This window comes from Malaclemys terrapin, chromosome 1 (assembly GCF_027887155.1).
Source record: "Malaclemys terrapin pileata isolate rMalTer1 chromosome 1, rMalTer1.hap1, whole genome shotgun sequence".
Taxonomy (NCBI): Eukaryota; Metazoa; Chordata; order Testudines; family Emydidae; genus Malaclemys; species Malaclemys terrapin.
In genome coordinates this window covers 8,884,409-8,908,928 of record NC_071505.1, presented here as the reverse complement: position 1 = coordinate 8,908,928, position 24,520 = coordinate 8,884,409, and the positions used below count along the sequence as shown (strand labels likewise).

The following is a 24,520-nucleotide window of genomic DNA, read 5'->3' as shown; positions in this document are numbered from 1 at the left end:
AAGGGTGTGCAGGATCGGGCTCCACGTGAGTAGCCGCTAAAGTCCACATGGCCATTTGCCGAGGTTGTGACTCCATTTCCACTCAGTCAGTCCTCAGACAAATCCCCACTCATGTGGTGTTTTGTCTGAGGGGTGCCTGAGTACAAACCAAGTCAGCTCAAAGCCCATTACTAGGAAGTTTAATAAATTGTTTCCATGTTGTCCTGCACGTTTCCAGTAGCGGGAGGGTACCTGTCACCCAGCATCAGCTAATCTGTTGGACAGATGTTCTACCAAGCCCCGAGAGACATGACTGCAGGTCTCCTCGACACCTAAGTGGCCGTCTCTGTGCTACCTGGACCAGCCAGCATGGGCAGCTGGGATGGATTCAAGGCAGCATGATAAGGTTGTGCGGGGGAAGATGCATGTCAGGGGAATACAAACTTACGAGTTGTGGACGCTGCAGTTGTAGAAGACAAAGCTGGTGCTGGCGAAGGTCATGCCTGTCTCCTTGGACTTCAGCTGGAGCTGGACAATGTGATGGTCTCCTGGGGAAAAAGCATAAGGATCATGAGAGGTCACTGCACGATTGTATTAATAACCAAATGAATCATTAATGGCCAGGTCAAAAGTCTGCATCATCGCATAGCCCACAGCAATATGACCAAATGGGAGCAACAGTTTTATGGCACCATTTTTAGGCCCCCAGCTTGGGATGTCTAGGGCTTGATTTTCAGAAGCACGGAGCACCTCCAGCTTCCTTGGGTTTGAATGGAGGGCTGGGTATTCCACTGTCAGGCCAAAAGTGTCTCAAGCCAGACGCCCAAAGATTGAGGTACCAAGAATCAGTGGCCACTTAAGACAATGCTCTTATTATTTTGAATTTGTATCCCAGTAGCACCTAGAGGCCCTAATTCAGATCAGAGGCCTGCACAGAGGTAGAGACAGTCCCTACCCCCAAAGAACCTACCATCTAAACACGGAAGACAGAGGTGGGATTGGGAAGAGACACAGGCACAAAGAGAGGAAGTGACTTGTCCAAGGTCACACAGCCGGTCAGTGGCAGAGCTGAAAATAGAGCCCAGGCCTTCTGGCACCCAGTCCAGTGCTGTGTGTGTCTGAATTGAGCTGTTTGCCTAATTCAGATAGTAAGGTCCTGGAAACAGGGTCTGCCTTTGTGTTTTGTACAGCATTACTCACACTGTGTAGGTTAGACTAGAAGATCATAATGGTCCCTTCTGACCTTAAAATCTATGAGTCTATGAGACTTAATAAATCACAAGCTAAATAGGCCGCAGACTTTTTAATTTCATAGCTCCGTTTGTGATTTTGAAGCATTATTGAGGTGAGATGTTTGTTTCATTATTTTTAATGTAAAAAGCTATTTGTTCTGATGCCGGTTGTATAATCAGATTGATGTTTAAAATAACAATAACAACAACAACAACAATAATAATAATGTGCACGTTTATTAAGCTATATAGCTTTCTTATACAGTACACAACACATGCACACAGACACTCCAGGTAGCGTGCTGCTGTGGGTGTGGTGCGTATGTGGATACAGATAAAAGACGAAGTGTGAATCGCGGGGTGGATACAAGTTGATTCCTGCGGACATGGATTGGATGCAGATCCACATTTCTGTATCCGCGTGGGGCTTTAGTCATTTAAGTGTTTTGGAAAACGTTATCCAATGTAATTTTTAGCTGTATGTGTTATCACATCGTCAGGCTGTCAGCTTCCATAATGATGCGTGTGTTGGGGTGGCAGGGAAGAGACAGAGAGAGATCACATTTGGAACACCGCATCCAATTCTGGGCACCTCAGCCCCAGAACGGATCCCTCAAATTGAAAGAATCAGAGAATATTAGGGTTGGAAGAGACCTCAGGAGGTCATCTAGTCCAACCCCTGCTCAAAGTAGGACCAACCCAAACCACTGAAGAGCAATGAAAGAACAATGAAAACTCACAAGGAAAGATTCGAGAGGATTAAATATGTATGGCTTGGCCAAGCAATGACTAAGGACTGTCCCTCTAGATTTTTAAACTATAGGCATCACTATGGTATCAGAGCATGGCATTTCCTAACCCCTGTACGTTTTTGAAATTTAGACATGCTGTGGTTGAACTGGTTATGGTACTCCAAGGAAACAGCTAGGAATAATGGGCCAGATCTGGAGGTCCTCACACAGGTAAACCTCCCAGTGATGTCAGCAGGAGCTATGCCTGAGTACAGACCCCAGGACTAGGCCTGATAAGTAGGAATTGCGCACAGGGAAATTTAGGTAAATTGGGCCTGACCCCTGAAGTCCTTACTTCAAGAAGCTCAGTCAGTGGGAGTAAAATCTAAGATAAGAGCACCAATACGAGGAAAGATTTCCAGGTCTCTTTTAGATGGTGGACCCTTCTCAGTGATGGGAGTCCCATATCTTGGGTCATTTAAAATCAGCCTGGGGAAAGTTTACCATTGGGAATACTCCTTCATATGCCAATGGGGGAGCTGGACTGGCTGGGGCTGGCCAGGTCTTTTCCATCTCTTCCTAATCAGAGTCTATGATAATTCAGGCCAACAAGTGAGAGGCTGAGAGCAGAGCGGAGGAGGGAGCCATGTTAGTGTGGAGCTAATCGGAATAAGGAGGACATGAACATTGAATGCTACAGCAACGATGCTTCATTCTGCAGGCTGAGGGGTCACAACACGCCCCCAGGAAGGGAGGCCGGGTGGATTGCAGGATGACTGGCTGGCCGGCTGAGCGTTGTGGTGTCACAGGAATGGAAGGGCACACCTGCTCTCCATTGCTGGGGAGTCATTTTCCGGGTGAACGTTCTGCCCCCATTTATTTCCGCTGCTTGCTGCTAAATGCTGTGAGCCTGGGCAGGATGAGTGTGCAGGGGGCATGTGTGACCCAATGGGGGCGCGGGGCTACAGTCACAGGTGACGAGTGAGTGGTGTAAGTTACACTCCCTTACAGACAGGCCCTCCTTACACCTCCTCTGCTGAGGTGGAGTGAACCCAGGGACCAGCCTGCTGGGGGGACGTGCAGCACCTAGGGTGCGGGTTCTTCTGTGAACATCACACTGTGCTGAGTCCCGAAGGGGGTGCCCTCTGTGAACCCCACGCTGAGGGGAATGGGGGCACCAAGGCCGATCCCCGTGTGAAAAGCATCCCTGGGGGCTGGGAAGAGCTGCTGAGTTCCCCAGGGGATTGCCATGCTCAGGTGTATGTTGAGTCTTTAGGGGGTTCCCCTGGGAATACCACATTGGCGGCTCAATACCATGCTGAAGTCTCTTTCCCCCACCTAATCCCATCTCTTCGCTTCCATCCATGCTGCTCCCCTCTGAGCATGCTCTCCCAGAGCAACCTCCATGCACCACTCTCATCCCACAGGGAACATCCACTGCTCACAGGCTGCCATCCCCCCATCCACAGCAGACACTGAGCCTCTCCTGGAGCTGACCCCTCCCCCCATTATCCAGCTCCCAAATCCACCCACTCCTTTTCTCACTCCTCATCTACCCCCGTCCTCCGTCCACTCCACTATCATTAACCCTTTCTGCCTCTCCACCAACTCCAAACCCCGCATACCTCCCAGTCGGCTCCCTTGGGCCCGTCAGCAGCGGAAGTTACGTGGGTGAAGTAACTGCAATAATTTGATGATGAAGGAGCCCATGTTTAATTCAAGGCTTTGACCTGGCTGGCTCTTCCACCTCTATTATTTTCCTCCTCACCGGAAAGATTCATTAATCAATCAGGCCAAAGCAAGTTTGACAATTCATCTCCACACGCACATGTACACACACACGCACACACACTCCTGAATACATTGTGCCACCAGCACTCGACTCTGCTGCCCATCTGCTGCCGATGGCTTTGACAGCTCTGTTAACTGCTTCATATTTAACAACTTTGCCAGTGCTCTGGGGACTGGCTGGCTCCGGGGGTTGGGAACAAGCTATGGAACCTCCCACCCCTCTCTTCAATCCACCTTCTGGCAGTCTGCACCAAGGGCCGTATTTTCAGAGGTGCAGAATGCCAGCCGTTGACAGTGATGGGAGCCGTGGGAACTCAACTTCTCTGAAAATCAGACTCTAGAAGTGCTCCTTTTTCTCCATCACTCTAGTGTCACTCCTTTCATTTGTGTGTGGCTCTGAGCCAGGTCCCTAATGGACAACGGCCTATACCAGAGAAGTCCCCATTGCAATCTCCACTGACTAGCATCCTTCTTGGTACGCTAGTCAACAGCAGGCAAGGATTGAGTGGGCAGTGGAGACAGGAACTGTCTTCTGACTCCTTAGGGGCGACTGACTTACTTAGGGTGACCAGATGTCCCAATTTTATAGGGACAGTCCCAATTTTGGGGTCTTTTTCTTATATAGGCTCCTATTACTCCCCACCCTTTATCCCGATTTTTCACACTTGCTGTCTGGTTGCCCTAGGCTTACTCCAGAATTGAAGTGCACACGGGGAGAACTTGTGGGCCTCTAGGGATCTTTCACTGGGACTAAATTCACCACTAGAGTTCACAAATAACACAGAGAACAAGAATGGCAGCTTCTCCCTGCACCTGCCCACCTGCCTGTGAACCAATTTAAGGCCTTGGGGGAAGCCTAGAGGGATAGGCACATCTTACAGTGTCTTGCTGGGCAACTAGGGGGAGCTAGAGCCCTACCTGCACCTGAAATATTGCGTTCAGTTCTGAGTGCCCCATTGCAGAGGGCTGCAGACAAACTGGAGACAACTGTGGGAAGAGAAACCAAATGGATTGGGGGCTGGCATGGAAGGATAAGCACATCTGGCTTGGGCAAGGGGCTATTATGGGAAAGGGACAGGGTAACGGATTGCAAATACCTGAAGGGTATAAAAGCCAGAGAGGAAGAGACAGATTTAGGGAACTGCACGCAGAGATGTAACGAGGAGGAGTGTGATGAAATTAAGGAGGGAATCGTTCAGGCAGAATAGCTGGATAACGTACCTGACACGGAGATGTACTGGACTGGGATGCGAGCCCCATCATTTGAGATGCATAAGACTGGACTGCCAAAATGCTCGTAAATGTGCTGTTGCTACACCGGCAGCGTTAGGGCCCGTACAGACACATGCCCAGCCAATAATGTGCTGTTCTCTCAGCTGCTGTGCTCTCACCAACAGGTCGGAGGGAAGCAGCGCACCCACCCCAGTGTTCACGTAGGGAAGGCCTGAGACACTCACCATTCTCCATGACGATCTGGGGCACCTCCTTGGCAGCCGGGGAGATGCACTGGATCTGGTTCCCCACCACCAAGCCGTCCATCTCGGAAAGGTCCTCGAAGGTGCAGTTGACCCCTGCTGACAACTCAGGGACGTTGTAGGTCTCCAAGACCAGCTGCAAGCAAAAGGGGGCGGGAGAGAGAGAAAGAGAGTGCTGAGCTCAGTGGCAGACAGACGAGGCCAGCAGAAGAGAATTACACTGGAGAGGTTGGACAAAGAGCCTCTTGCTAGATAAAGGATCCTCCTTCAACAGAAAGCAGCGACTCTGGGGGGGGGATGGAATGCAGATGTAAACACAAGTGGCGTGTGGCTATGCAGGGGCAGTGGCTGCTGCTTCACCGTGCAGGGTGAGTTCAAGTCGGGTCAGTGGCGTGGCGTGCTCGACATCGGTCATGCAGGTGTAATATTGGCAAGGGAGTCTTTGGACTAGGCTGTGAAGACTGGGGCTTGCTGGCCCCTTGGCACAAGGTTTCTGAGGAAGGTGACTATTACTCACAAGAGGCACTCTGCGGACTACAGAGAAACTGTAGCGCTCCAGTCTAACTCTCTACGCCTCCTCTCCTAGCATCACCAGCAGAGGGAGCTCTCTGTCACCAACAAGTTCCTGTGTATAGAGAGTCTAGTTACAGCCTTCAGTAAGCCACCAGCATCCGCTCCCTCTAGTGGGCCAGCTGAATTACTTCACCTTTACAAGCAGCTCCGAAATGCCTGCCCCATTTGATCCCTCGGTTAAAGGAGCAGCAGGCCCTGAGGTCATGATGTGTTGGGGCACTAGCATGGTAAATAAAAGGACAGCTAGGCGCTCTGTCGCTGTCCGGCACTCTGGAATCCCTGACATCCACTGGCTTTGCCACTACTAAAGTGTAATGAAATAAACAAATCGAACAGCTGGTTTCCAGGACGTTCACGTTCTCACGTGACAAAGCATCACTGGGTTTCTTGCCATTTGGAACGGAAGATCCATTTTACATGAGGTCCCGCTTATGATTCTAATTATAACTCTGCTCTCAGTCCGCTGCATCCACCCCACCACACCCACCTGCCATGGTAACAAACCGTGGCCAAAAAATATACAGACACCAACAGCGGCAGCAGGGTACTTCCACACCAATAGCACAAGCCCCCTGCCAGTGATCTAAAGGCGTTACTCCACTCATGGTTAGTAAATACCAGAGCCTTATCCTTGCTGGGGCCAGCCATTAAAGGGAGACATGATCACATGTGCTCAGCCAATGTATTACATGCTCCCCCATATATAAGCTAGTTCTGAGCATGAGGTCTGTGAGAATCTGAGTCTCATCTGAGACCCAATCACATGCAGCGGGAGAGAAGCTCCCAGCAAAATGGACCTGTCCCTCTGCCCATCCATGGAGCAGTAGAAGGAGGGAACAAAAATCCCACTCGTTGCCTTCCCATGGTATGTTCTCATCACCCAGTGAGGTGCATTATGGGAGCTGTGTGCCTTCCCCTAAGGCATCCAGCATTAACCACCTCAGAGACAGCAAGGGTGCAGAAGAGAGGGACCATTAGTCTGATCAGTCTTACAATTCACCTGTAAATTCATTGCCTGGTTAAGGGGAGCACTTTGTTCCTGCCAAGTTATGGGAGGGGAGAGGGAGAAGCTCTGAGGCCTGGGGTGGGCTTGCCCCCGGGACAATGCTTCTATTGAATGGCTCCACCTCTGTCACTTCCTCCCTCCCATCAACGCACCCGGACCAGCAGTGGAGGGGAAGGCTGGAGCTCTCACCAGGCCGCTGCCCCAGCCAGGGAACTTGCTCACAAGTGTGTAAAATGCAGAATGCAGATTTGTCACTTCTCCGAGCACAGTCACCAAGGAAAAGGCCTGAATAACTTGGGCACAAATGTGATAAGCCTGGAGCTGCCACCAATGAACAAAAGGTCCTGCTTTGGAGCCCCTGCAGTGGGTAGAGAATGCCCCCTTCTCCAGCACCTCTCTCCTCTCACACAGTCCATGAGCAGCAGCCTAGGACTGAGCCAGACCCAGATGTGACTCCCAAGTCCCTGGGCACTTCTGCTGCCAAAGAAGAGTCAGTGTTGCCATGTGGACAATACCTTCCATAGGTCTAAGCACCGGCTGAGCAAACAGGCACATTCCCTACCCTCACATCAGGGAAGAACTTGGCATGATCGCGGAAGAGGCTCTCCCCTAACCAGAATTGCCCAAAACTCAGTGTAGTCTCCATGACCCAATCAGTCTTTGACTTGTGCTAGGGTTTGCTGATAAACCATCTGAGATGGTAGTTACTGTGCTGTGGACACCAGTCCACTAGGAGCTGACTGAGACCCAACAACTCAGTTCATATGGGCCATCAGACAGCAAGATGCTGAGGACAACAATAGCTCTGGGCTGACTTGCACTGCCATGGTGACTCAATCACCCTGAGCCAGTCTTTATTCTAACATAGGAGAATTCAAAGACTATTGAGAGAATTAAAAATAATAAGTTGCACTCCCAGAAGAACAAACAATTTACAATGTCTCCGATTACTTTTGTCGTACTCTTGGGAAGGTTAAGTCACCGGAAAGGTAAGAGGCAGAAACAAAGCCGCAGGGACTGGACACACAGACTAAAAAATAAACCTCAAACACCTTACTCAAAATACCTGAGAGATGGCCACCTAGTGGACCGTGAGCACTCCACTGAGCCCACAAAGAATGGGGAGCTACTGACTGGCTCAAAGGAACACTGAAGGGAGATGGAGCTTTTCATTTCTAGGCTGTGAGTTCAAAGCCATCCCAGGTCAATATGACCAGAAAGAGTTACCATGTGGCAGCTGTTCAGTAGCCTGTATGAAATAGGCCCCGGTTCAGTTCCTAGTGGGCACGTGTTCACAACACAAAAACAGCAATAAAAGGGGCACTGCTGTCATCAGGTACCGTAGACAGGTTGGAAACTGAATGGGCCCTTTACAATGAACTCTCTTCTTGTCCCTAGAAAAGGCTTTTCCACAAGGAACAGTAAAACTAGTTGCTCCACTTGTATCATAAATGTCCTGCGGTGCCAACGGCTGCCTTTAATAGCTCTCTGCCACAGGGGCCACATCTAGTGCCGAGGAAGAGAGGGGGTTGAATGGAGCAAAGCATAAACCCTGGCAGAGATGGGCTGCAAGCTGCTATTTCTAGTGTCCCCATACCTCTGCTCTGGAGTGTTCAGTGTTGAAACCGTACTAGGCCTGGGTGCTTTGGTAGTTCGAGAAAGAGACCCTGGTCCATGAAGTGAAGGGAAATTGAAGTATATTAAATGGTCCTAGCATGCCTCTCCACCGCAGTCCTAGAAGCTGAATTCTAACACAGCCAAAGCCGATTGCCCATATTTTGCACACGGCTATAGAGTCCAATATCTTTGGTGTCTGAGGTAAAGAAGTTGGCTGCAATGGGTGAGCATTCCTCTTTGATGGATCTGTGGTTCCTCTTCAGAACTGCATTCAGCTCCTCGCAATGAACTGGAGAAAACAGTTCCTAACCTTTTGTAACTATTGTTCTTTGAGACGTGCTGTATAAATCCATTCCTCTCATGGTGTGCGCCACCCCATGCAGAGTCATGGGAAATTTCAGTGGTACCTGTCGGGGAAGCTCGAGTGCCCTCTGGTGCCATGTGCCCATGCATGTTGGTGTAAAGGGCCCAGCCGTCCCTGAGCTCCCTTAGTTCCTTCTTGCTGGACAACTCCGATGCAGAGGGGTAGGAAGGTCGGCGGTGGAATGGACACGTGAAACACATCTCCAAGAACAACAGTTATGTAAGATTAGTTACTCATTTTTCTTCTCTAAGTGATTGGTCATGTGCATTCCACTGGAGGTGACTCATAAAGTAGGAGGAGGGAAAGGCGCTCATGTGCACACAGAGTGGAGTAAAACTCATCAAAATGTAGCCTCATCTCTGGAGTACCAAATAATGCCATAATGGGATGCGAAGGTGTGAAGGCCACTCTACAGACCTCCTGGATAGGGACTTGTGCAAGGAACGCCGCCGAGGCCGCTTGCGATCTTGTGGGATGTGCCATCACTTTGCTTGGCAGGGAAATACCTGCTGAATCCCACACAAATGCAGGAAGTTATCCAAGATGGAATTCTTTGTGAAGAGACCAGGAAATCCTTCATTCTGTCTGCTATGGCCTTGAACAATTGAGTTGACAAACAAAACTGTTTAGTCATGTCTATGTAGAATGCCAGCACCCTTCTGACATCTCATGTGTGCTGATGCTGCTCCTCTCTATTGGCATGTGGCTTTGGTAAGTAAATTGACTAGTTAATTTGAAAATTAGATACCACTTTGGAGAGAAATCTTGGATGAGGGTGCAAGTACACTTAATACTTAAAAAAGATTGTACAGGGCGGTTTGAATGTCAGAGCACACAGTTCAGAGATAGGTGCAGTAAGAAACATGTTGTTAGAAGCTAAAATGGTGACCCCATGATCTTCAAAATTAGGTTCAAGTCCCAGGATGGGATAGGTTCCTTTATTTGAGGGTACAACCTTTCCGGGCCCTTCACATATCTGATTGTCATATCATTAGAGCATATAGAATAGTTATCCACATGAGTCTGAAAAGCTGATATTGCTGCCAGGTGGACCTTGATAGAAGATATTACCAACACTTGCTATTTTAGGTGCAATAGATAGTCCAGGATATGCTGGATAGAGGACTGCATTGGCTAGGCTCCAGACTGACAATATGGGACCCGTTCCAAACCCCTAATCATTTTAGTTGCCCTTTCATTTGCCATTTTGTTGCCCAATCACTTAGTTTTGTGAGATCTTTTTGAAGTTCTTCACAGTCTGCTTTGGTCTTAACTATCTTGAACAGTTTAGTATCATTCTTAGCACTCTGTGTATGAGTGGGATTGGGGGAAAAGCGTAGTAGAACTTTTTCATCCACGGTAGCAGGAAAGTGTCTGTGATGAATCAGGACTGTGGCCTTGCAGGGAGAAAAATTATTGGCATTTCTTGTTGTCCTTGGTTGCAAAAGGTGTATCTGGGGAGTCCCCCACTGCTGAAAAATGCATCTGGCAACATCCAGGTGGGAAGACTACTCATGGTGACTCGTAAATGATCTGCTTAGGCGGTCCGCCAGCTCATTGTGCACCCTGGAAGGCCTCAAGGTCGATTGAATTGGCAATGCAAAAGTTCCATAGATGAACTGCTTCCTGCAAAGCAGGGAAGAGTGAGCTCCTCCTGGCCTGTTGAGGTAAAACATGGCTGCCATGTTGTCTGGGAGAACAAACAGGCTTTTTCCCTTGATGCGCAGTAGGAAGGTCTGACAGGCTAGGCAGACAGCACTTAGCTTCCTGACTTTGATATGAAGAGAGAGAGATCCCTTGAGGACCCCAAACCTTGAGTTCAGAGAGGGCCCAGATGAGCCCCCCAACGCCAGGGCAGATGCGCCCATCACCAGTGTCTGCGAAGGCTGATGGTGGACAAAGGGAATGCCCACACAAACATTGAGTGAATCAGGCCATGAATCTAGCAAAGTGAGAACCCGCAAGGGCACAGTGAGTACAGTGTTCAGATGGTGCCAACTTGGTGATTAAATGGAGGCCAGCCAGACCTGAAGAGTCCTGAGGTGCAACCTGGTATGCTGGACTCCCTATGTGCATAAGACCATATGCCCCAAGTGCCTCATGCCGTTTCAAGATGCTGTGATTGGGTGAACCTTGAAAACGGTCACAAGACAGCAAATTGTTTCGAATCTTAATGCTCTGGCTTGAGTAGAGTCCAGAACTGCTCCTATAAACTCTATCCTCTGAACTGGACAAAGAGTAGACTTGTCTGAGTTGATCAGTAGACCCACAGCTTTGAAGGTTGACTGGATGAGTTGAACACTAGAGAGAAAGTGATCCCTGGACCAGACCTTGACTAGCCAGTCATCCAGGTAAGGACAGACTATGTACTCTCAGGCTCCTCAGGAAAGCAGCTGCCACTGCCACACATTTTGTGAAAATCCAAGGAGCTGCTGACAGGCCGAAAGGCAGCACAGTGAACTAGTAATGAAAGCGCTTTAGTATGAACCCGAGAAACTTTCTGTAACCTTGATAAACTGCCACATGAAAGTAGGTGTCTCTTAAATCAAGGGCAGTATATCAATCTCCAGGATCCAGGGAGGGGATTATAGAAGCAGGGTGACCATGCGAAACTTTATCCCACACCTCTCCAAGGACACAGAACAGGAACGTCTCATGTATGACCTGGAAACAGTGGGGAAACCCCACAGATTCCAAAAAAGCCACTGGACAGGTGATGGCAGCGACCCCTGGCCACCCACTCGACGGCACTCCCACCGAAGGTTCCCTATCAGGGTAGTAGTCCCTTGGCAGAGAGTAGCAAGAGTGGCTCCGAGAGTGGGAAACAGGAGCCAATCTCCGATTCAAAGGACCAAGGAGAGGCCACTCCCAACAATGCCAGAGACCGATGCCTCATCAAAGAAGGACGCAGTGCAGCCAACATTTCAGACTCCCCCTTCAGCAGTACCGATGGACATGCAGTTTGAGACAACTGATGCTGACATAGCATTGAGTGCTGCACCAATGTTGCTGGTGCCCCTCTGTCTGTGGGTACTGAGCGGAGCGGTCTCCTGCACCACCAGACATACCAGCACTGAAAGGCTCAGAATGTCTCTCTCCATTGGGGCCGGTACTGAGATGGTCTCGGGACGGTGCAGTTGCGCAGATGTAGACGGCGCTCCCTCAAGCCCCAGACTCGATGATGCCTGCCTTGGTGCCGGAGTCAACAGTGCCACAGAAGAGGAGTGCTTGGGTTTCTGCTGCACTCTACTCTTATTCCCACGCTTCTCTGACTTTCTTTGTCTGAGGCGAAAGGACTTTGCAGATTTGGCAATGATCCTGAATACTAGCTTCCCCGAAACACTTCAAGTAACTTGAGTGTGGGTCACTCACGGGCATTGGCCTCGTGCAAGAGATGCAGTGCTTGAAGCCCAGTGAGTGAGGGACCCCTTGGTACCGACTAACGAAAAAAGCCCCCAACTGGGGACCAAAACAGAAAACGTACACTGTATTAACTAAGACGCTATGAATCTAGAAACCTATCTGCAATTAATTTACAATGAACACACTGAAAGCACCTGCTAAGGTAAGCCAAGCAATTCCAATGACTGCCACAGGCAGCTAGAAGGAACTGAGAGGTTTCGGGGGTGGCTGGGCCCTTTATATTGGCACACAGCAGCACGCAGCAACAGAGGGTGCTCAAGCCGCCCCGTTGGGTACCATGGAGAGAAACATTTCTGACGACTGTGCACGGGGCATGCACACACCATGAGTGGAATGCACATGTGCAAACACTCGAATGAGAAAGACCCCCTCCATGTTCCTAATCGGGAACAATCCAAGTGGAGAGGCTCCTCCCTGGGTGAGACTCCAGTGTATGTCAGGGAGCACCCAGGGAGACAGTGAGTTCTATGTAGACATCCAGCCAGACCAAGTATATCCAATAAAGCTGCTAGTGCTTCCCACTGAGCCTGAGTGTGTCAATGAAAGGTAACAGGTAACTAGGGACATAATACTGGCAATGAGGGTGAGACCTCTTTAGGCTTCCCTGGAAGGAGGAGACACTGTGGAGATGAGGGTCACTCCTGCTTACCAGCACGTTGTACTGGGAGACGGAGATGTTGTTGGGATGCACGGTGAGCCGGACACACTGCTTCATCTCCGAGGCGAATCTCCGAGGCTCGCTGGAGCGCTCGCACCGTTCCTTCCGGGTGCACCTGAGGAAAAGGGAACACACAGAGCCAGAAATTAACGACAAAGCCGCGTGGCACGGCAAGTGATTGCCATGGGACACAAGAAGAGAATCTGTGCCCCCGGGGCTGCCACCGGCCAAAGGAGAAGGGGGTCAGTGCCATCCCCCCTTCACCACAGCCTCACAGGATCATCTGACTGTGTCTCACCAGATTCTGCGGGGCTGGCATTTAGCAGTGCACAGCAGCCATTTCGTCTAGGAAGTGTAGCCCATATCCAATCAAAACTACAGGGGGAGTTTTAAGTGGGTAGAATCACTGCACGTGCAGTGCACTTCACTGGGGGGTTATCTGAGCCTTGGGCTAAAAGCATCTGGTGCCTTCAGAATGCAGCACCTGTTCTGAGGGATGACGTAGCCACAAAGTGAGGGTACACAATGCTGTGTTGCAGGAGGTGTGTAGAGAGGATCCAAGCCCAGCCCTAGGAAAAGGATGGACAGCTCTGGAGACAGGTCCTCTACTTATGGACAGAGCAGTGCAAGCTTCCCTCACTATGCAACCCTACCTCCCTCAGCCCCGATCTCTGGCAGAGAGAGGGCTGCCCAGTCTGCATGGCACATTTCATTCTTAGCCTCTCTGTCCATTAGTGCCTCTTCTGTTGGTGACTTTTGGGATGTGGATACCTGTCCATTGGACTGAATCCTCCACCTCAGTTCCACTGGCCCCTGGTAGCCTTCGGAGGGTAACAGCTTTGGGTCAAAAACAGCCGGGTGACCAAGCGGTTAAAGATCACATGCCCCTTTACCAGCTAGGCTATGGGACACCAGATCAGGACTGGACAGAATATGGGGTACCAGTGGCTGCAGCAATCACCTTGCATGCAAGGTGCATTCCCTTTGCTCAGGTCACTGCACCTAGGTAGCGCTTGGGAACAAGAGGTTGCTGCAGGCAGGAGAAATCATCTGGGAGTTGGAAATCCTAGGGTACTTCCCTCACCATGGAATAAAGAATCCTCCAAGAGGAACATAAGAACGGCCATACTGGGTCAGACCAATGGTCCATCTAGCCCAGTATCTGGTCTTCCAACAGTGGCCAATGCCAGATGATTCAGACGGAATTAACAAAACAGAAATGTATCGAGTGATCCATCCCGTCGTCCAGTCCCAGCTTCTGTCAGTCAGAGGTTTAGGGACACTCAGAGCATGGGGTTGCATCCCTGACCATCTTGGCTAATAGCCATTGAAGGACCTATCCTCCATCAACTTCTCTCATTCTTTTTTGAACCCAGTTATACTTTTGGCCTTCACAACATATGCTGGCAATGAGTTCCACAGGTTGACTGTGCACTGTGTGATGAAATACTTCCTTTTGTTTGTTTTAAACCTACTGCCTATTAATTTCATTGGGTGACTCCCTGCTGTTGTGTGAAGGGGTAAATAACACTTCCCTATTCACTGTCTCCACACCAGTCATCATTCTATAGACCTCTATCATACCCGCCCCCCCCCATCATCTTCTATCTAAACTGAACAGTCCCAGTCTTTTTAATCTCTCCTCACATGGAAGCTGTTCCATATCCCTAATCATTTTTGTTGCCCTTCTCTGTACTTTTTCCAAATCTACTGTATCTTTTTTGAGACGGGGTGACCAGAACTGCATGCAGTAGTCAAGGTGTGGGTGTACCACGGATTTATATAGAGGTATTATGATATTTTCTCTCTTATTATCTATATCTTTCCTAATGGTTCCTTACATTCTATTTGCTTTTTTTTTTTGACTGCTGCTGCACATTGAGCAGATATTTTCAGAGAACTCTCCACAGTGACTCCAAGAGCTCTTTTCTGAGTGGCAATAGCTAATTGAGACCCCATCATTTTGTATGGATGGTTGGGATTATGTATTACTTTTCACTTATCAACACTGAATTTCATCTGCCATTTTGTTGCCCGGTCACCCAGTTTTGTGAGATCCCTTTGTAACTCTTCGCAGTCAGCTTTGGATTTAACTCTCTTGAGTAATTTTGTATAGTCTGAAAACTTTATCACCTCACTGATTGCCCCTTTTTCCAGACCATTTATGAATATGTTGAACAGCGTCGGTCCCAATACAGATCCTTGGGGGACTCTGCTATTTATGTCTCTCCACTGTGATACCTGACTGTTTATTCCTAGTTTCAGAGTAGCAGCCGTGTTAGTCTGTATCCGCAAAAAGAAGAACAGGAGTACTTGTGGCACCTTAGAGACTAACACATTTATTAGAGCATAAGCTTTCGTGGGCTACAGCCCACTGCATCCGAAGAAGTGGGCTGTAGTCCACGAAAGCTTATGCTCTAATAAATTTGTTAGTCTCTAAGGTGCCACAAGTACTCCTGTTCTTCTTTTTGTTTATTCCTACTCTTTGTTTCCCATCTTTTAACCTGGAAAAGGACATAAGGGATTCCCAACTTTCCCTCGCTCACTAGGTGTCCGGAGGCAATTCACTGAGGATGCAGTTTTCATAAGTGGCCACTGATTTTGAGGCTCAGAGATTCTCAGAGATGCTAAACAGCCACGATTCTAGTCAAACTCAATGGCAGCTGTGAATGCACTGGGGAAAGCCAGCCCTAAGTGTCCCAATTACGCACCCCCAAATCAACAGCCACTTTGGAAAATGTTTGCTCTAACACATTTGGGTCTCAGTTTCCCCATCCATAAAATGGGGCTAATAATATTCACCTCTCTCCCTCCCAGAGGCTGTGAGGATGGAGTAAGGGTCGGACACTACTTTGAAAGTGTAAAGTGTTCCAGGGGTGCTAATATTATCTGTGCTGTTTTATATTGTCTCGGATCATCTCGGGAGGGCCCCGTGAACATGGGACTAGAATATGAATGGCTAGGCTTGAGACGATTTCCATCCAAATCTTTTTTCAACCAGCATGAAAAATACAGGCTCCATGCCTGTTGCCCGTCACATTCAGCGAGAGGAAGATGTCTGCCTAGAAACCCACAGGGTTAATATAACAGGACAGCTCCAACTGCATGCCAATTACCTTTTGCCATTAAGCTAATGGTATGAATTTGCAAAGGTTGTTTCAATGGATTGTATTATTAGCAGCAATATTGCTTCCATTCAAATCTGCTCAGAAGATTAAGTGTGGGTGTTAAATTGTTCACCTACTTCCAAACTTGTGTGCAAGGGGAGGGACTGAGAAGTATCTGTACGAAGACGCCTCACTCTTTGGAGCAGGGATAGTTTCTTATTAGGTGCATGTACAGCGCCTAGCATAATGGGGCTCTGGTCTTCGAATGAGCTCTCTTGGTGCTGCTGCATGACCAATTATCTCAATTAAATAATCAGAATATTATACAGCAGAATGCAGCTGCCAGGTATGAACTAGAGATGGGTCCAAACCCCCTGAGCATGTCTGAGATTTGGGGCAGCCTAGATGGGCATCCAAACTTTGGCCCCGGGCTTCTTTCCTGTTGCCGAGCCTGGATGAGACAAGAATCATCATCCAAAGCCTAAACCGCTGATTGGGGGAAAGTTTCTCACTTCCTGGGTTGGGCTGGAAGTGTAGGAACTGGAGATCTCAGCTATTCTCATGAGATTTGCAGCCTGAGTTAGCAGATCGGGAACGTGACAGCAGCACACTATCTTTGCGCTCGTATAATATACCCCCTTCTTGCTAGGAGCCAATGTCTCATTAGTCTTCTTTACTGCTGCTGCAAGCTGGATGGGGAATTTTAAATGCTGGGTCTCCAGAGGGCTGGAAGGATAGAATGCTAACTGCTCTGAATACCACAAGTCAGCCCTCTCCGAGGGAATGCCAGTGGGAAATGAGGATGAGAGATTTCTGCACGCCACTCTTACAGCAGAAAATGGACACAAAACACTGGAGGAAAAGTGACATGAGGAGACTGGGAATAGCCCAGCAGGGCCGGCCTTACGGGTGGGTAACGTGGGCAGCTGCCCAGGGCGCTGCTGTTAGTGGTGGCACCATGATCAAGAGGCAAGGAGCGTGGTGGGCATAGGGTGCAAGGCCACAGAAGGGAGCTCGAGGCAATTGGGTGTGGGGGGAGGCCAGCAGGGCCTAGGGGCAATGGGGGAGGGGAGCCTGGGAAGGCAGGAGGGAACAGGGGCAATGGGGAGCCCAAGGAGGCAGTGGGGGCTGGGAGAATGGGTGCGGGGCTGGGAGAGGCAGTGGAGGCCGGGGGAAGGGATGGGGGGATGGGTTGGGAGCCGAGGGAGACAGCATGGGCCAGGGGCAATGGGGAGGTGGGTGAGATGCCTGGCGAGGCAGATGGGTGAGAGGCCGGGAGAAGCAGCGGAGGCTGGGGGGATGGGTGAGGCTGGGTGGGGAGCCCAGGTAGGCAATGGGGGCCGGGAGAAGCAGCGGAGGCCGGGGCGATGGGGGGCTGGGTCAGGAGCCCAGGGAGGCAACGGGGGCCAGGGCAATGGGGGGATGGGTGGGGTGGGGAGCGCAGGGTGCCAGGGGGGGCAACGGGCGATGTGGGGCCGGGGAAGGCAGGAAGCCCAGAATGAAAGGCTACTGGCCTGATGTCAAAAAACTGATGCAAGAGTTATTTGAGGGATATACACACCTCATGGCCAAATCCTCTCATTACAGGACTAATGACGTGCCCTGCTTTGCTGAAGTCCGTCAGACAGACACGTAGGCCCTGATCCTCAAAGGTATTTAGATGCCGAGCTCCTGTTGATTTCAGTAGGAGCAAGGCACCTAAATACCTTTGGGGATCTGGGCCCTGATCAGAATTCTGGTGACTGTAGCCAAAAATGTGTTTCAGCTCTCAGTCAGACTGCACCTTTCCTCCCACTGAGCAGCATGACCCCACGTAAGAGACTTCCAAGGGGAACTGGTGAGACAGCGTGGTCCAGGGCAGTGGTGCTCAAACTTTTCCTCTCGCGCCCCCCCCCTTATCAGTAATAGAATCTGTCCGTCCCCCCGTCCCCCCATTACTGCACGGTTGGCTCAGCAGCAGAGCTTGGGATGAAGACAGAGCTGGGGATGAGGAGCTGGGGCTAGAGCCAAGGTTGTTCTGGGAGCAGAGAGGGAATGAGGACAGAGCTGGGGTGGGGGCAGACAGAGCAGGGGGAGGAGTGGAGCTGCAGCTGGGGTTGGAACCGGGCTGGGGGTGGAGCTGGGTTGGGGGCGGAGTGGAGCTGGAGCTGGGGGTGGAGCTGGGTTGGGAGCAGAGCAAGGGGCCAAATGGATCTGCGGCTGGGAGTGGGGACAGAGCAGGGCTGGGTGGCGCTGTTGCTCCCTCCCCACCCCCTGTGGGCGCTGGTCCAGGCACCACTGTGCACCCCCCCCCCCCCCGAACGTTCCTCTGCACCCTCTAGAGGGCGTGTCCCACAGTTTGGGGACCACTGGTCTAGGGCATTGAACTGGGACTCAGGAAACAGACTAGGGACCGAATGGCTAGGTAGCAGTTCTGCAGAAAAGGACCTAGGGGTCACAGTGGACGAGAAGCTGGATATGAGTCAACAGTGTGCTCTTGTTGCCAAGAAGGCTAACGGCATTTTGGGCTGTATAAGTAGGGGCATTGCCAGCAGATTGAGGAACGGGATCGGTCCCCTTTATTCGACATTGGTGAGGCCTCATCTGGAATACTGTGTCCAGTTTTGGGCCCCACACTACAAGAAGGATGTGGAAAAATTGGAAAGAGTCCAGCGGAGGGCAACAAAAATGATTAGGGGTCTGGAGCACATGACTTATGAGGAGAGGCTGAGGGAACTGGGATTGTTTAGTCTCCAGAAGAGAAGAATGAGGGGGATTTGATAGCAGCCTTCAACTACCTGAAGGGGGGTTCCAAAGAAGATGGAGCTTGGCTGTTCTCAGTGGTGGCAGATGACAGAACAAGGAGTAATGGTCTCAAGTTGCAGTGGGGGAGGTCCAGGTTGGATATTAGGAAACACTATTTCACTAGGAGGGTGGTGAAGCACTGGAATGCGTTACCTATGGAGGTGGTGGAGTCTCCTTCCTTGGAGGTTTTTAAGGCCCGGCTTGACAAAGCCGTGGCTGGGATGATTTAGTTGGGAATTGGTCCTGCTTTGAGCAGGGGGTTGGACTAGATGACCTCTTGTGGTCCCTTCCAACCCTGATATTCTATGATTCTATGAAACCCAGGAGCTATTCCCAGCTCTGCCACTCACCTGCTGTGTGACCCTCCCCTTTGTCTCCTGTTCCACCCTATGCCAGTCATGTCTATTTAGACTGTAAGCCCTTCAGGACAAGGACTGGCTCTCAGTAAATGTTTGTACAACAAGGCTCTGATCTCAGCTGGGATCTCAAGTGCTGCTGTAATATAAATAATTATTCCAGACAATGAACTATGTTAATATAATGTCAAGGTTGCAAAGTCAAGCACTCAAGAGTTAGGAGATGCCACAATTGGGTTTCCTCTGCACCCTTAATTTGCACCCCTCCGCCCCCCCGTGCACATGCATTATGATACAGCCTTTCATTGCATGGTCACGTACTACTTTTCCCCACACAGTCTTAATTTTACCATTTCTTAACACATGAGTGCTAGATTCTGCAGCCTTAACATTTTATTTATTTGCTTTTAAAATGTAATTTCCTAATTTAAAAACAATGCAACAATGTGACCAAACAGAAATTATATCCAGTGGAGCCATAGCGATCCCCAGCTTGGGTCACCAGCAGGGTTCAGCCCATTAGATCAACAGCACAGACCTCTACCACAGGAGCTAACAAAGGAACTGATAGCAGTTGCAGGTTCCCCTTACGTGGACCAGCCACTAGAGGAAGATGAGACACAACGTATGCCAGAAAATTTCACAGCTCTTTACTGACGGCAGAGGAATGGTGAGACTCAGACTCCTGGGTTCAATTCCAGGTTCTGGAGGGGAATGTGCTTTAGTAGTTATAGACAATTCTGCCCCATCCCCTGCAGCTCCTATCTGCCCCACCTTGGCTCCCGCCCTGTATCCTCGCTCCTGTCCCCATCCACTCCTTGATTCCTGCTTTACTCTTCCTATTCTCCCATTCCGCTGCATTCCAGTCAGGCAGCTTTCTCCTTCTGCTCCTCCTCCCTTCCTGGGTGCCAGCAGAGGGAGCATTGAGAGAACAGGAGAGACTGCCTCTTTGCTCTCGGTATATGTGCCTGACACCATAGACAAATCTGGCTGGTGGAAGGAACAATTGCAGAGAAAGTCCTGCTCACACCCTGAATCCCTGGGCTGGAGCATGCCCAGTGCAGATAGAATCTTCAGCAAATTTAGGGGCCAAACTCTAACAAGTCTCTACTGAGAATGTGCAATCAAGTTTTTTTTTTTTTTAAGGCTTGTAACGTGTCCAAATTTGGGTGGATTTTCATGGGGCAGCAAAAGGCACAGCCCTGACAAAAGGCAAACCCCATGCCAAGTTTCAAGTGCCTGGGTCAAAGCAGAGAGGTGCTAAAGCATTTTCCCCTAATCTCATTCTCAGAAATGGCCAAACCGTTTTAGCTGAAATTTAAAAATACTGAAATAAAAGAATCAGCCTGAGGCAATACCCGGCATGGAAAATTTCAGCCAAAATTATTTCAGTTTGGCAAAGTTATAAACAACTGAAAACAGGGTCTTATAATGGGAACTGTCAGACAACCTTAACTATAGGCGTCACTACCAACTACACATATGTTAAGGGTTGTTGAAATATATGTCCACTATCAAAATGTGAGTCACATGAAAGAATTACCGCCCATCTAAACAGCTGAGCTATTTGAAACAAGTGGACTGAATAGATTAAAAACCAACCACTGATACGACTTCTCTGATAAGACCCTGCATAGCCCCTGAACCTCATAATGTTGCCTTGACTGCTGTATTCCCTTACCCAGTGCATCTGATGCCTTCTTTATTACTGCGTATCCAGGAAAATAACCTGTGCTGCCAACAATTCTGTTTCCCTGTAATAAAACACCAGTAACTCTAAAATATCAGGTCTGTCAATACACGGGGATCCTTTCCCACTGCTGTATAATCTAATTCAGTGCTGTTCACACTGTAATTAGCTTGGGCATTGCTTCTACCCAATGGCATCACATTACACTTAAGACATATAACATGTCCTATTCCACCCTTGAGCCCATTCTCATAAGATTATGGTGTAAAAGAGCCGCTTCCCTCTGTGCTTTAACCACTCCTGCTACTTCAGTATCGGCTGCACATTTAACAAACAAACATGTCCTGGCTCTGTTTAACTGATCAGTACAAAGATTAAGGAATCTGATCCCAGCCCAGAGCTGGGTGGAATCAGATTTCTTAATACGGAATCCCATTTCCTCACCCGCTTCCATGAAGAACAAATGGTGTTAACTCCAACCCTCCGGGCTCTACCCATTGATCGATTATTTTAATAATATGAAATTTATACTTTGCACTTGTACAGCATCTGGTCCACGGATCTCAAAGGGCTTTGTTCAGAGCTAATTAATCGTCACACGACACCCCTGCCAGGTTGATATTATTCCCATTGTTACAGATGGGAAATGGAGACACAGAGAGAGGAAATGACTTTTACAAGGTCACACAGCAAGTCTGTGGCAGAGGCAGGAACAGAACCCAGTGCTCCTGAAACCAAGGATGAGGTGAAGGCACTGCACTGGGACTCAGGAGATCAGGGTTCACTTCCCAGCTCTTCCTGAGACGCCATTTGGGACTTTGGGCAAGTCACATGATCTCTCTGGCCCAGGTTGTGAGACCCTTAGGCTTAGTCTACACTACCCCCCCCAATTCGAACTAAGGTACGCAACTTCAGCTACATGAATAACGTAGCTGAAGTCGAAGTACCTTAGTTCGAACTTACCTTGGTCCACACGCGGCAGGCAGGCTCCCCCGTCGACTCCGCGGTACTCCTCTCGCCGAGCTGGAGTACCGCAGTCGACGGCGAGCACTTCCGGGTTCGACTTATCGCGTCCAGACTAGACGCGATAAGTCGAACCCAGAACTTCGATTTCCAGCCGTCGAACTACCTGGTAAGTGTAGCCAAGGCCTTACTTTCAGTGAGTAGTGAATTCAATGGGATTACTTGTGGAGTAAGGGTCTATTCAACGTTAGCAAAAGGTTCACAGTTTGACCTATGTCTGTGCTGCAGAAAAACCCCATTGCAGCAAGTCTCAGAGCATGGGTTAACTGACTTGGGCTCGTGGGGCTCACCCACGCATTAGGGTTGCCAACCCCCCCGGATTGGCCAGGAGTCTCCCAGAATTGATCTCCCAGTGACTACTGAAACCAATCTGGAAGATCTTAATAGGCCACTCAAAGAATGGTCGGCGGCGCAGTGTGGCTAAGGCAGGCTCCCTACTTGCCCTGGCTCTGCGCGGCTCCCCCAGCCCAGAGCTCGCACCCTCTCCCGCACCCCCACCACCTGCCCCAGCCCGGTGAAAGTGAGTGAGGGTGGGGGAGAGCGAGCGATGAAGGGGGGGGATGGAGTGAACGGGGGTGGGGCCTCAGAGAAGGGGTGGGGCAGGGCGGGGCCTCAGGGCAGGGGCGGGGCACGCGTGTTTGGGTTTCTGCGATTAGACAGTTGGCAACACTCCTCATGCTATGAGTGTAGACATTCCTCCTTGGTCAGGGGCCTGGGTCTCTGAAACCTGCCAACGGGGGGTGGGTCTAGACCCCAGTCTCTCACCCCAATGGTATCATCTACACTGGTACTTTTAGCTCTGCACTGCAAGCACCATAAGCCTGAGTCAGTTGAGACTCGGTGCTGCTGGATTTTCTTGCAGTGTAGACGTACCCTAAGTTTCGCCGTTCCCCACGTGTAGAACAGGAATAGTAATACTTCCCTTCTCTCACTCTGTCACTGTCTTGTCTGTTTATATCGCAAGCTCTTTGGGGCAGGGTCTGTCACTCTGTCTGTGCAGCCCCCAGCACAATGGGGCCCTGATCTCAGCCAGAGCCTCTAGGTGCTACCGTAATACCAGTAATACCCGGCAACCTGAATCACCCATTTTAATAATAATTCCTCATGGGTCACAAGCTGTCTGAACCCACTCCGCTCCCAGCCCACAACTGCCTCCCTCCAGCTTAGAGCTGGTGGGGACTAAAGCTGGCAAGGTCAGGGTTCCCACTGTGCCCAGTCTGGGGATGTCCGTTTTAGTAGTGAACATGTCCTGAAAGGGCAGGGGGGAGTTCTCATTGCCCTGGACACAGAGGAAGGGACGTTCTGGCTACTCAGGCCAGGGAGGGGAGGGGGAGCTGTGGGGCAGGTAGCACTGCGTTCCCAGGCCAGGGAGGGGTGGGGGAGCTGTGGGGCAGGTAGCACTGCGTTCCCAGGCCAGGGAGGGGTGGGGGAGCTGTGGGGCAGGTAGCACTGCGTTCCCAGGCCAGGGAGGGGAGGGGGAGCTGTGGGGCAGGTAGCACTGCGTTCCCAGGCCAGGGAGGGGAGGGGGAGCTGTGGGGCAGGTAGCACTGCGTTCCCAGGCCAGGGAGGGGAGGGGGAGCTGTGGGGAGGAAGTGGGCTCTGCTTATCCATGCCAGAGACATTTGCTTATTTGTCCCGCGTCCCGACCTACCTTCGGTCGGGACACGAATTGTCCCAATATTTTGCCTCCGCTCACAGGCTCGCGCCCCCCTGCCCCCTCCCGCCCTGACTCCGCCCCTTCATTCCCTCATTGGATCCCTCCCCAAATCCCCTCCCTGGACCCGCCTCCAACCCCACCCCCTCAGTGCTCCATTGGATCCCTCCTCAAATCCCCGCCCTGGCCCCGCCTCTTCCCCAAGCACGCTGCATTCCTCCCCCCCCCCCGAGGCTTGCGCTGATCATGTATGGCGGCGCAAGCGCTGGAGGGAGGGAGGAGGTGGAGACAGAGCGGAGGCAAGCTGTTGGGGGGGGCGGGGTGTGGAGCTCCGCCGCCGTCTTTTTTTTTTTTTTTTGCTCCGCCCTCCACCCCTCCCACCCCCCGCATCCCAATATTTCAACTGCGTGATCTGGTCACCCTAATACCAACTCTAATGAGACTAATCAATTAAGGTGGACTATTATCAGCTCATTCCCTCTTCTCTCATCCCATCATCCTTGCTCTCGATCCTGGCCCCTGCCCTCCATCCCGTGTCAGTCACACTCACTTACTCACTGCACCTTGGAGTCATCTCTCTTTCTCTCTCTTGGGCTCAATCTAACACAGCTCTTCACCAGTCTGGATCTTTCTCCCCACTTCCCACACACCCACCCCAAGAAGGAATGGGACAACAGGGAAGAAAAAATGGGATCTGGGGATCTCTTGAGTGAGGGGAAGAGGGCATGTGGAGAGATGGGATGGGAGGACAGGATCACAAAGGTGGGATCTTGGGGGGCAGGCAAGGATATGGTGAGAGGGGGGTCTCTTGTGGGAGGGGAGGATGGGACCTGGAGAGAGGGGAGGATAGGACTCAGTGGAGACTAATTGGGGAGAAGAAGAGGATATGGTGAAGGAAAGTAGGATCTGAAGAGGGAAAAGGGGAACTGGGCATCTCCTGGAGGAGGAAGAGGACAAGGAGGGTAAAGATAGGGGATCCCAGTAGTGGAGCCTGGACTTCTGCTGGAGCAGAGTGAAGGGAGAAAGTCTGCAGCAGCCAATGACTGGGGAAACCTGG

At 50.5% G+C, this 24,520-nt stretch overlaps 1 protein-coding gene across 1 annotated transcript in view; it reads right to left on the bottom strand.

The window, feature by feature from the left end:
• PLXNA4 (plexin A4) overlaps positions 1–24,520 on the bottom strand; it is a 632,199-nt gene that overhangs the window by 156,742 nt on the left and 450,937 nt on the right. Inside the window, exons 6-8 of the mRNA XM_054015834.1 lie at positions 12,841–12,964; positions 5,191–5,344; positions 428–527 (exon numbers count right to left, since the gene is read on the bottom strand). Of these exons, the coding sequence (XP_053871809.1) occupies positions 428–527; positions 5,191–5,344; positions 12,841–12,964 (378 nt within the window). The remainder of the gene's footprint in view (positions 1–427; positions 528–5,190; positions 5,345–12,840; positions 12,965–24,520) is intronic.